Source organism: Lissotriton vulgaris, chromosome 10 (genome assembly GCF_964263255.1).
Source record: "Lissotriton vulgaris chromosome 10, aLisVul1.2, whole genome shotgun sequence".
Taxonomy (NCBI): Eukaryota; Metazoa; Chordata; class Amphibia; order Caudata; family Salamandridae; genus Lissotriton; species Lissotriton vulgaris.
In genome coordinates, this window is record NC_141698.1 from 114,141,584 (window position 1) to 114,154,726 (window position 13,143).

General features: G+C 45.0%; 1 protein-coding gene across 1 annotated transcript in view; it reads right to left on the reverse strand.

Moving 5' to 3' along the window:
• The window catches only part of ARPC1A (actin related protein 2/3 complex subunit 1A), a 133,029-nt gene that overhangs the window by 33,619 nt on the left and 86,267 nt on the right, over positions 1-13,143 (reverse strand). The window contains exon 6 of the mRNA XM_086940650.1: positions 1,110-1,322. Coding sequence (XP_086796776.1) covers positions 1,110-1,322 — 213 coding nt within the window. The remainder of the gene's footprint in view (positions 1-1,109; positions 1,323-13,143) is intronic.

Consider the following 13,143-nt stretch of genomic DNA (forward strand, 5'->3'; position numbering starts at 1 on the left):
AAGTGTCAATTGGCTGACATTCAGTTTGAGCTAATAGGACACAACAAGATTCCAGAGGATTCTCCGTAACTTCCCAGCTGACCAGTACAAACTGGACATGCTTGCACTGCCTGAGCCCTGCTGATGGCCTCTGCTAGAGTGAGTCCTGATTCCCAAAAGATTCCCTCCCTGGTCCTTGAACCTTGGCTGGCATTACAGAGTACTACTCATGAAGAAACAGTGAACACTGATGTTTTGGGCTCCTCACAACCGTGTTTTACCGATAGTAGACGGTCCGCAACAACTGCCAACGCAAAGCTCCAGTAAGACCTGCTCTTCACTCCAACAGTGACAGTCCACGTGGACCGGCAATGTGAACCTCCAGGGATGAACTGCTCTTCGAGCTACAGCAGTGGCCATCCCACCGCACTCTATTGCAGCCGTCCTGAGCTTGTGCCTTTTCCCCAGTCCAGTGCAACCAGAGAACCCCAAATGGTGCTTTCTGTTTTTTGGCACTATTTTCAACTAAAAAGTTTTAAAAACTCTACCTCAAATTCACGATTGAATGCTGTTGTGGAATACTTTTATTTACAAAAATGATTTTTTCTAATGCTGCGTTTTCACTTTATTTCTGTTTGAGTGATGCATATATACTTTACACGTTGCCTTTAAGTTAAGCCTCAATACATTTGAGCCAAGCTACCAGAGGGTTAAGCACAGGTTTATTTAGTGACTTGTGTGTTTCCTCTTAACAAGGATTATGTTATTTGAGTAGGGCGTTCAAAGATCAACTGTTTACATCTAGCAGTTATTTTTATTTTCACATCCTCTGCGTAGTGGCAACGGATATTCAAGGCAGGCTAATTTAAAGACAATCCCGGTTTGAAGATTTATTACTTATACATCACTGTGGTGAACTGGACAGTGACAAAAAATAGTCATAAGAAAATCAAATTGTGACACAATTGACCGGAGACTGGCAAACCTATGCTAGATAGGTCACTTGTGTAGATCAGAGTTAATAATGCCGTTGACAAATGGAACTTTAAAGAAATGTGAGGGATACAAAGTACAATTGCAGAACAGTAAAAGCATTATAAAATACAAAAATACTGAAGGAAAATACTTGCATCATATTTTTTGAAGCATCAGCAACAGACACGGTGCTGTCATGGCTGACCCATGCAAGGCGGTTTCCGCTGGCAGAGAAACTGACACTGTGCACCCATCCTCCACTGCCGGCACCTCCAAACTCTGTCATCAACTGGCCAAAAGGCATTTTTGATCCCCATGGTGTGCTGGCTGGCTTTTCATCCACTTCTTTAATGTAAGCAGAAAAAACCCTGCAAAGTAAGTAACAATTCACCACAATGTCCATACTTCATCAAACACATCTTTCTTAAATGAAATTGAACTTCTATTTGTTTTTAATAGAAGTGAAGAAAAAAACAGAACTTCATATTAAAAAAAACGCTGCAGAAGTGTAAAGGAAAATAAAGTGTAGAAACAACATCAGCACTACATACATTCAGTTTATCTCTGGGTGAAAAAGACGTTTTAGAATTGAATTTAACCCTAAACAAACAAGTTACTTACCTTCGGTAATGCTTTTACTGGTGGATACAGTATCTGCCTGTGGATTACTCACCTTTTGAATTACCCCCATGCACAGCATTTCACTGAAACTTTTCTCCATAGCTCTCCCATGTCGACGAGGACGTCACTATGCACCGGCTCCGCACGCAACTCCATAGGAGCTTGTCGGTGTGCTGACATCAGTTCCACTCATTTTTTCCATGTCTTCAAGGTGAACCAACATTTTCAACAAGTATACATATCATACAGTACAAAACATAGTAAGGAAATAACCACATGCAATAGAATTTCCAAATCAAAGCATCCTCATGGATTAAAAGGAAAATCTCACAGGAAACATTCTTGTGAAAAATAAATACAATGTATGTTCAGATTAAGCAGACAGGCAACAGGGAGGAGGGTGGGTTTTTTCAGTGAGGCATCCACAAATAGATACTGTATCCACCAAAAAAAGCTTACCGAAGTTTACTTTATCTTCTGAAGGATACATCTGCCTGTGGATTCCTCACCCTTTGAATAGAATCTCCAAGCAGTCCCGCACACTGAGGAAGATGCCTGCCTATACCAAAACCTGTAACACAGAACAAGCAAAATGGCCGTCCCACTTCACTTACGAATCCATGCAATAATGCTTTGCAAAAATGTGGAGGGTGGCCCAAGTTGCTGATTTCCAGATGAAAATCACAGGAACACCTCTAGCCAAAAGCAGAAGATTACAATTTAGCTCTAGTGGAATGAGCATAACTTCCTTCAGGTGGCTCCTTCTAAGCCATGACGTAGCATATCTTGATGCACAGGATTATCCACCTAGATAAAGTTCTTGTGGACAGCTTTCCCCTTCATCTTGCCCACACATCCAACAAACAGCTGGTCCTATGGTCCGAACTCTCGGGTTCTGTCCATATAAAAACTTACTGCCCTCCTGGGGTCCAAACAATGAAGCCTCTCCTCCTCCTTTGAAGGACTGGGGGGAGCAGAGGAGGGGGGGGAGATGGGGATAGAAAGTAGGCAAAGTAATGGATTGAACGCAGCTCTGGTCCGAAGCACCACCTTATCTGCATGAAAGAATATGAATGGAGGCTTGTAACTTAGAGCATGCAACTCGCTCACCCTTCATGCAGACATACTAGCAACTTATAACAGATTTGAGGTCTACTGAAAAATGATGCTACCTATGGGTGGAGTGTCATTTTTCCCATTACAAAGAGTATTACTGAAGTTTAGAAATGGTTTGTTATATGTGCAAAATAACTTTTTGGGTTGGTTAGGGAAGAAATGTATTGCCTATGTGGCATAAATTTGATCTCTCTGCTGACTTAGCTGATTTCATTCCGTACAAATTGAGGAGTTGTACTTGCATCCAAAACATTATGAGCTACAAGTAAGAGTTACAACTGGGGTGATGGAAGAGTTAAGATTTTTACCAGTGAAACAGGAGTGCCCTAAGCCTTCTACCTCTTGGCAGCGATTTCTGAAATTTGTATACCTTATTTAGTATGCTTAACATTTTTTTCTTTTTGTAAAAACTTTATTAGGACATCAGACATAGGTACAAATCATACAAAAAGAAAAAGAGCATACAATAAACCGCTATGCCTTAGGTCCTCTTTTCCATAACTATACCCCGCCCAGTCCCCCCCCCCCCCTTCACCACCCAGCCCCGGTGGATCCCCACAGGGTAACGAGGACAAATACCAACATATACCAATCATTCATACTGGGCATTAAAATTCCTGATTCAACCAATTGATAAGAGATCCCCATATCTGTTCTCCCTCCCTCCGGACCCCATTTCCTCTTCTCCTCTATACAGAGATTTCCCAATTAGATACACATAAAATTTTGCTAAACCACACATGTAGCGTCGGAGGGACCGATTCCAGCCAGACCGAGGATAAACATAGCCTTTACACAGCCATTGCTACGAAAAGCATCTTCCGCTCAGGTTCCGCCATATTTTGGTCGGGAACACCTAGCATAATAACCCTAGGTGTCAATGATAGTGTATCCCAAAATTTGCCCTAAGTGCTGTTATATTTTATTAAGCAGTTGACACAGAGTAGGACAGGTGGCAAACATATGTATACTATCGGCCGCAAGTTCCCCACATGGAGAGCAATTTGTCCGAGAAGTTCCCCCCATTTGTAAATTCGGGCAGGAGTTATATAGAGATTGAACCAAGACTTAAAACATTGCACATGAAGATTGGCAGAAATACAGACAGATTGACTATACATAAGAGAATCTTCACATACACCTTGTCCTGCTTGAAGACGCTCTTGCCAACTGTCAAAATGCTTAGTTAAATTGTCACTTCTTTTCTCATTTATTATATTATATATAGAAGATGTAGTCACTTGGCTCCCATTAATCAGCCCACTAGCGGAATATGTATCCAAGAGACAGTTCTTTTACACAGAAAATCTCTGATCTGTAAAAATTTAAATAATTGTTTATTCCCTATCATATATTTCTGCTTTATAGCCTCGAAGGTCATAATGCTAGTGTCAGAAATAGTATCCCCTATACAATTAACCCCTTGAACTGTCCATTCTTTAAAATCGGCATTACGGAAAATTTCTGGGAAAAGAGTATTCCTTGCAAAAGGAGAATATATGTGGAGTCGTCCAATTTCAAACATTTTACAGACCGCTGTCCATATTTTAAAGGCACTAAGCAAGAAGTAGGCAAAGTAATGGATTGCCCTTGGTGGAATGAAGTAACCACTAACGGCAGGAAAGCAGCTCTGGTCCTAAGCACCACCTTATCTGCATGAAAGAATATGAATGGAGGCTTGTAACTTAGAGCCTGCAACTCGCTCATCCTTCATGCAAACATAATAGCAACTTATAACATAGATTTGAGGTCTACTGAAAAAGGATGCTACATATGGGTGGAGTGTCATTTTTCCCATTACAAAGAGTATTACTGAAGTTTAGAAATGGTTTGTTATACGTGCAAAATAACGTTTTGGGTTGGTTAGGGAAGAAAAGTATTGCCTATGTGGCATAAATTTGATCTCTCTGCTGATCTAGCGGATTTCATTCCGTACCGTACAAATTGAGGAGTTGTACTTGCATCCAAAACATTTAGAGCTACAAGTAAGTGTTACAACTGGGGTGATGGAAGAGTTAAGATTTTTACCAGTTGACCAAGATGTCCGCTTAGGCTCCCGGCTCCGCAGACCTTCTCATCCTGCCAGTTATCCTGTGCCTATGCAACTCTTCCGGGTAGAAGAAACGAAATAACGATACACCGAGTGACCCCAAAAGTTCCACCTGCTTTGAGAACGGAGAAACATCATCTTGAAGTTTGCGGCCTACATCAGCATTGAAGCCGGGGCCTCGAGTAAGAATACGGCTTCTAGTTGAACAACATCGGCCATAAGAGTTCGGGAGGGGCCGGTCCACCGGAATGGAAGTAAATTTTGTCAGATTTCAACATCAAATATCCGTATGGATTAGCGCCGAAGTGGGACACCTCAATGACACTGCGGATGAGAGCTGAATAATTAGTTTTCGGAGCCTGGAATATAAATGGCTTGGTACCGTCTAAACTGAGACCCGATGGTTTCGGACATATCCTGAAAACAGCTCCGCAATATCCTTGCATGCAGAGGGGATGGAACGTGTGTCTTTGCTTCTGATTCTACTGGGTCTATCCCGAAGGGCCCAAGAATAGACCGTGAACGAAACGGGCGAAATGGCGCTCAATATTGGTCTTCGTGTGAATCGGACCCGATCCTCCGAGAGGTCTGGGAAAACTCGAATGGATGACCTGGGACGACATATCCTATCTAAGGGATCTCCGAGACCGGACCAGAATTTCCCTATCGAGGGGGACCAACTAGTGCTGACCAGGGTTGAACCTACGCTTGGGGCTATAATGGCGGCGATCGAGGGTCTTCATCTCTCCCTGAATTGGAAAGCCGAAGCCTTGGAGCACAAATTGGACGCCGTGGCTTTTGGACTGGGAAATAGTGATATAGCTTTTGTTCAATTCAAAGACACTGCGGAAGTAACAATATTCACACCACCCGGACTGATGGCGGCCAGTAACCCCATAAAGCGAGTGATGCGAGAGACCCTGGATTGCAAATTAGGTAATGCCCGTGTATTGGAGGTCCCGGTCGTGTCAGTGCTCACAATATTATTATCGCCTGAGGATGAATCGCACCAGGCAATGTATCTAATGACTCATGTGATGACTCAGGAGTGGCTCGACAGGGTGGCCCTTTCTGGACTCCGAGCACCTGGACTTTAAACAACATCCGTGGTTCTTATCGACACAGATGGGACCCAGTGACAATAAGACTGAGAAACCTCAGCTATTCCCGGCTCGCTACTGTTCTTTAGAATTTTTCAAGATGGCGGCTGTTCGGTTGAAGAACATTTGTATACCTGATCGAGAGGATCAAGGCTGAGAACGGCCTATCGTTTCAAGACTTTTACTCAAATGGTGGCAGTGTGGGATTCACTCTATGATGTTGGTACCGGGAGGCAGTGTAGGCAAGTAATGTATCCCCCGATTTTCGCTTGATAGTGAAATGATAATATATCCGTAATAGGGGGAGGCTTAGAACTAGCGGGGGAGAGGCCGGGAGCCTGTACGAATGGCCCTCCTCCACTTACTTCTTTTAGTATTTGTAGATTAGATGGGACGACAGGCACACTGCTAGTTGGGGAAAGGCGTAAGCTACATGCAGGGGTGCGGGGTGGGGTGTTGCGCTCATTGCGTTCTTTTTTACTTCATTTTCTTTCTTCACTTACTGGATATCCTGACTCTGTTTTCAGTATTAAGGTGCAAATGCGAGCTCTATTATTCTGATTGGTTTATTTTTACATACAAGTGTCTGTACTTTATCCGGTTTACGATTTTGGTATCGAGGGGCGCAATGATCATTGATATCCTGATTTTGTGGGTGGAGGGGCCTGTGGGCAGCACGCATTGATATAGGCTAACTCAGCTAGTTTTATAATCCTGATTCGTCAAATGTGTGTTAGAGTCTCAGTGTCCTGCTTCAACGGTTGCCGATATTGCGACCTTTCAATTGTTTGATTCCTTGTATGTTTTGGACTGCATTGCACTTGATACGCTCTTATTGTTTTTCGTTTTTTTAATAACAATAAAAAGATTTATTAAAAAAATAAAAGATTTTTACCAGTAAGACAGGAGTGCCCCAAGCCTTCTACCTCTTGGCAGCGGTTTCTGAAACTTGTATGCCTTATTTAGTATGCTTACAATTTCAATGATTTATCACCCAACTCTTTGCACAAAGTTCCCCTAGGGGTGATAATTGTGTTAGGGAGAGTGGACTAGCTGCCTCTCTCTAACAGGGGGGTTGTATCTGAAAGTCAGGGGCGATTGTCCCTTTTCGGAATTTAGGGAAACCTCACACAACAGGTTGGTTCTATGACTACTGTCGCATTCCCAACCGGTCGCTTCGTGTCATCATTGGCTTCCTGCTCCTGCGTCAAGCCGGCACTGCAATGCCTGACGGGCGGCACTTAGTGCTGCACTTTTGTCGGAGATCTTTTATTCCAAAGCCGATGTTTGAGTGGGTGTGAGGGGCCCTAATCGTGGAGTAGTGAGCGTGACATGTGGTGATTCTAAAAAAAGTTAGTGTAGTCTACTCTGGGTATTTTATTCCTGTAGCTACCTACTTTATTAAAACTAAGAGGGGTATAGGATTTCAGCCAACCTATGTGTGGGAAGCCCATTCAACCCTCAACAAGTGATCTGGTCGACATGTTTCGTGCCATCAAGGCAATTCATCAGGACCAAAGGAAGTGCTCATAAACTTGAAGTGGAGCCCATAGTGGGCTGCACGGTTAAATCGATACAACCTGTGGGGTCAGTATCTGGAACCAGGAAAAGTTCCTGTGTTGTTCTCCGCCCCACAGTCGTTGTAGATAGTCGTCACCGGGCTGCTTTTAGTAGGACCTGCGTGATCAAAGAGTAGCCTTCATCACGATCTGAAGGGGCCTCTTAACCTACGTCCGTCCGGCCGGCGAATCTCGGCCGGTCAAGCAGCCGGTGGGTTAGCCAGGTTGCCGGACGTCCTTAAGTCTTTCAAATTTCAATGAAACAGTGCAAAAAAGTAGAGTAATTGTGCAACACATTTTACACATTTTAATGAAATACTCAATTTACCAGAGGTTGTGGAGAGCCATGGTGTACAAATGGGGTTGTATGAGGATGATACGCAGCTTCTTGTAACACTGACACAGGACGCAGCAGAATCGGCTCCTAAATTTAGGAAATGCTTGGTGGACCTTGCTAAATAGAGGACGCTGAGTGGCCGCAAGTAAATGCTGGGAAAACAGACATCCTAATGGTAGGGAAACAATCGTCCTTGTGATCCGCGGTTATGGTGGCCCCCAGTACTGGGCCAGCCCCCTACCCCCCAAACTTAACCCCTCCCATGCTCATGACGGAGCCTCTCCGTCATGAGCATCGGCTGAGCTGTGCTCATGACTGAGCGGTTCCGTCATGGCCCTGCCGCCGCGCCTGCGCGGCGTAATTTCGCGCCTGCGCGGCGCGTTCTATTGAGCGGGCAGGGCCATGACGGAACCGCTCCGTCACGAGCACAGCTCAACCGCGGCTCGTGACGGAGCCGCTCCGTCACGAGCATGCGGCTGCCGCTCGCCCCCCCCCCCCCCACTAGCGCTGCGGCGGAATTGCCGCCGCAGCGAAGGGGTTAAAGTGAAGAATATAGGTATTTGGTTCGATACAGCCCTTAGCTTTGATCATCAAATTTTTCACACTGGCAGTAACCTGTTTTGGGATCCTAAGGCTGTTGCGAAAAATCTTAGCCTTACTATCAATGGCAGCCAAGAAAACAGTCATCCTGGCGCTGGCAGTATCGCGCATGGATTACTGTAATGTGCTGTATCTTGTCAGCTTCCCAAGGCAAACAACAAGCATTTACAATGCAACGGTCTCGCCTTTGCAAAAGTTACAGCTATTGGCATTGTAAATGACAAACGTTTTATTTATGTGTTGGTATTGAAAACAGATAAATAAATGACATTGTCATTTACAATGCCAATAGCTTAATCTCTCGCAAACGCGAGACCTATTGCATTTGCACACAAACACACACAGAGAGTCACACACACACACACGCACAGCCACACACAGAGCCACACAGCTCTCTGCAAGCACAGGAATGTCACACTACGCAAATTAAAAAATTGGCAGATATTTGTGGTTGTTTCACACCTCTATACTTTCAAGAAGATGTACAGCAGAGGTCGCCTGAATCAAAACCAAGAGGAATCTCGCAATGAACGGAGATCCAGAGGTAATCTCTCCAACTTCGCAGTGCAAGGGCGCACCCAGCAGTTGAGTTTGCTTTCCGCGTTCCCATGAGAAAGCTGAGGATGAAGTCTGGCGCTGTACATTTTTTTGCTGTACAACGGTATATGAAAACCCCATTCCCGTGTTGTTACTGTGGTGAATAGGGCCAGTGGGGAATGCCCGGACCGTAAAACAGATGAACACTGCAAATTTTAATTCAAGCAATTTTCTTCAAGTGTATTATTTATCACGTGGTCAGTCATATTGGCGGCACACAAAAGTGTCTCTGTTCCAGTTTTATAAAGCTGTTTTTTCACGAATTCCAAGACATCCCTTCCTCGACAATAGGGAGACACCGCGTTTGGGGGGATAGGGGAAGTGGCGGAGAGGGGCAGTTTTTGGAAGGCACATAATTGCACCGTATTGTTGGCCCGGCTGCCCATTCCTGTGCGGATTTGGCATAGTGGGAGGTTGACAAGAATTGGAGCAGTATTGTCTTGCTCTAATGGTTTGTCCAGAGCAGCGATTCATGTTTTCCCCTAAAGGCTGCCCCTCATTAGCATGAGCTCTGGGGGAGCGCACACCAACCTCAGCCTCACCGCAGGAGTAGCCTGAATAAGCTCCCGAAAAAGGACTGCGAAGGCCCTTTGGCTCCTGCTTTGCGATGTGGAGACGCGTGTGACACTGTACCTAATGCTGTATTAGCGCTGCAAATATTAATTTATTAATCTATTTAGGAATAGGTGTTTTAAACATGGACAGCTAAAATACTGCAGAGGTGAACGGTAAAAACATGACAATTTTATAGACAAGAAGGCAATGCGTGAGAACCAACGAGATGACGTATGACAGATAGCCTTTGGGGGTGAAATACCGGGGATAGGGCATGCATATCGTTCACAGATGTTCTTAAAGAGGCTACCTTTAAATTCTTATTCAAGTGCATTTGGGGCTAGCTTGAAATGCCTAGTTATTTTTTATGTAAACAAAACTTAAAAGGAAACAGTCATCTAACAATTTACCTCAGTTAGCCACATATATGGCCACTACAAAAGAAGGAGGCAAGTGAAGTTTCCGGGGCCGCAGATAAAGCTACTCTGGAAGCACATGTACACTATATTGAGCGTGTGCAAGTGTACAAACATTCCGTGTAACTGACGCCGAGCTACCATTGTCGACTGAGGATTGAAGAAAAGCACTCTCCCCTACCCCGACCCAATTCCCTGCTACATTAAGTACACTGTCCACTGCTTGAGCGGTCTGTACTTACAAATGAGTTTTGACAGATTTCTCTCAGTTCTTAATGCAATCGGCAGGAAATGCCACCACCGCCATCTTCCCCTCTCTCTAGCCCTCGCTCCGGCCTATGCAGAGAGCCCGTCACTTGGGGTCAGAGGGGAAAATGTGCCACGCGCAGACTGCCGGGAGAAGTAGGTTTCCGTCTCCAGAGCGCACTGCGCATGTCGGCTATAAAACACTCACTTAAAAAGAGGCTCGGGTTGTGCTGGTTTGCTCTGCTCTTTTATCGAGATCTTTGGCGTTTACGTGCAAGCCAAGTAGAAGACTTTTTAACTTTAAAGTGCTTACGCATGATCTAAATTCTTCGTTCACTACTGTCGTTACGTGGAGATGCCGTCTTACCCCGAGAAAAATACCGGCCATATAATCATGTTTTAACATTCTGCTAAGGATGTGGCTTAACGGCGAGAGCCGCCAACATTAGAGCTGGGGAACCAGGTTCTAATCTGGCAGGAAAAAGGCTTATTCATCCTGTAATTCGGGTACAAAACACTTAATAACACTTAATCTCCCCTGTGCCTAAAATTGAACGTGTGTCTGTAATGCAACCAGTGCTCATGTAAAGCGCGCTCGGATACCTTCGGGTCAAGTTCACGCTATATAACAAGCGCTCACCATTTGTCTCTAAGCCTCGTCCTTTTCTGACTGGGGGGGGCGTGTTTTTGACTGTCTACAGCCTAGAAAGAAAGTCAAAAAACACGTGTCTCGGAGGAGGAACAGGCTTTACTCTCCCAAGCTATCTCAGACGGGAGGGATGCAGCTAAGTTCGCAATGAGAGTTGGCTTGGATACGACAGACTCTCTAGGTAGGGCGATTTCCATGACGGTGGCCATTTGTCACCACACCTGGTTGAAAAAGTCTGGTTTTTCAGGGGATGTCCAAGGTAACCTCATGGACATGCCCTTTGATGGCTCCAGTCTCTTCGGAGAAAGTCGGATACTGCCCTTGAGCGCTTTAAAGACTTGTGGGCCATAGCCAAGTCTTTGGGCCTCACAACTGCCCCCAGAGCTCCATCTACCTTTCGCTACTTTCGTGGCTAAAGAAGGGGCTACCTGCCCCGCCAGCTCTATTCAGGCCAGAGGAATCTGCAAGTTCAGCAACCTCTACAGGGCAGTGGACACGGTTCACCCAGGCCTCGTGGGTCGGTAAACCAAGTCGAGCCAAGCCACCATACCCGCCTCCAACGCAAAAACATCATAGTACGAAGTCCTAGAATCATTCTCGGCCCTTCGGTGGCAGAATACGCCATTATCTCCACCACCGGAAAAACATTACATTGGACAGGTGGGTGTTGCAAATAGTCAGTCCGAGGAGGCTACTTCCTCACCTTCGAGGCTGCTCCTCCGTCCACACCTCCAGTGCACAGAGGATCACCTAGCCTTGCTCTGCGAGGAAGTCAAAACTCTCTTGGCCAAGGGAGCTAATGAGAGTGTTTCCAGGCCTAAATGGGCAGTGGTTGCTATTCCCACTACTTTCTGGTCCCTAAGATGGACAGAGTCCTTCGTCCTATCCTAGTCCTCAGAGCCCTCAATTACTTCCTCAAAAAGGAGAAATTCAAAATGCTCACCCGTGCTCAGGTCATGGCTGTCTTGGACCCGGGAGACTGGATGGTAGCGCTGTACTTGCAGGAAGTCTATTTTCATATTCCAATCCTGCCTGCCCATCATCGCTACCTGCGGCTTTTAGTGGGTCACAAGCACTTTCAATTTGTGGTGCTCCCCTTTAGCCTCACCAGTGCCCCTCTGGTGTTCACAAAGGAGATGGCAGTGCTCGCAGCCCATCAGTGGAAATCCGGGTTACAGTCTTCCCCTATCTCGACTGGTTGTAGAAGGCATGCTCGCCCATGACTTCTTTTGCCCACAGGTTGTGAATCAGACAGACTATCTGTATGCACCCTCTGTATCCATGTTGGCATTAGTCTCTGTTTCTTCATTGATTATATTGTGTGCTCCTAATTCTCAATAAAAATGATTTGAAATAAAAAAAAATCCAGGAGATAAAGCCAAAATGTGAATTGCAGGCCTGAGTGGGCAGCTGGTTATGAACTATAATATACACCATTCTTAGCCATGTGTACTTAATTTCTAATTAAGAAGAGTGAAGCATTTGTTCTCTATGGCTGTCATGTTGGAAAATGCAACAGTCAGACTCCCTGAGCTCCTTCTGTCAGACCGTGGGACTCTTAAAGACATCCCCTAATTCACTGTCTAACAGAATGGTCGCCTGCTTAATGCCCTCCCTCGATTTCTCTGGTATTACAAGTAAGCAACAAAGATAAAGCAAAACAAAAACCTTGTGTGCATGCCTTTCAGGTCTAGCAACACTGCGCAAACTGATTTAGTAAATTGATTTACATTTTAAAACATTTAGTTTCAGTGGGGTTTAGGTTACAAAAGTATAGTCTTACTAGCACTGATACAAATTAGGTAATAGGGTTTTAAAAAAAAACAAGCATAGTGCTATACGAAAACTATATCTCCTGCAACAGTTGCCATCAGTGGCAATGTTTTGTAGATTACAGTGCATACCACGTCTTCTGGATACTTGTGAAATGTTTTCTGCTCACACACTCGCAGTTTAAAACGACGGGCACCTGACTGAAACATCTTTTCACCCCTACACGTATCATTTTGGACCTTTGTAGGTTGAGCGTGGCACACTGCACAGCTGCCCGATACAAAAAGACCTATTGTCATCTTAGCAAAAACCTGAAGTGGGCTTAAAGCCGGCCTACTGCATACCTATGGCTGGCTTTATGGACACTATTATTTGTTTTTATCTTATTCGTTTACTTGTGTTGCCAATCTTGTGTTTGACCCTCCACTGGAGCATAGTCTCCTTACTTGTGGCATTCCACTACTCACTTTCAGGGACCTTTTCTTTTTGCTTAAGCACTCCACAAGAGTGCAATTCCTTTTCCAGTGGTGTCCCTTGTGTGCTTCTCTACCCATCCCCACTCACTGTATC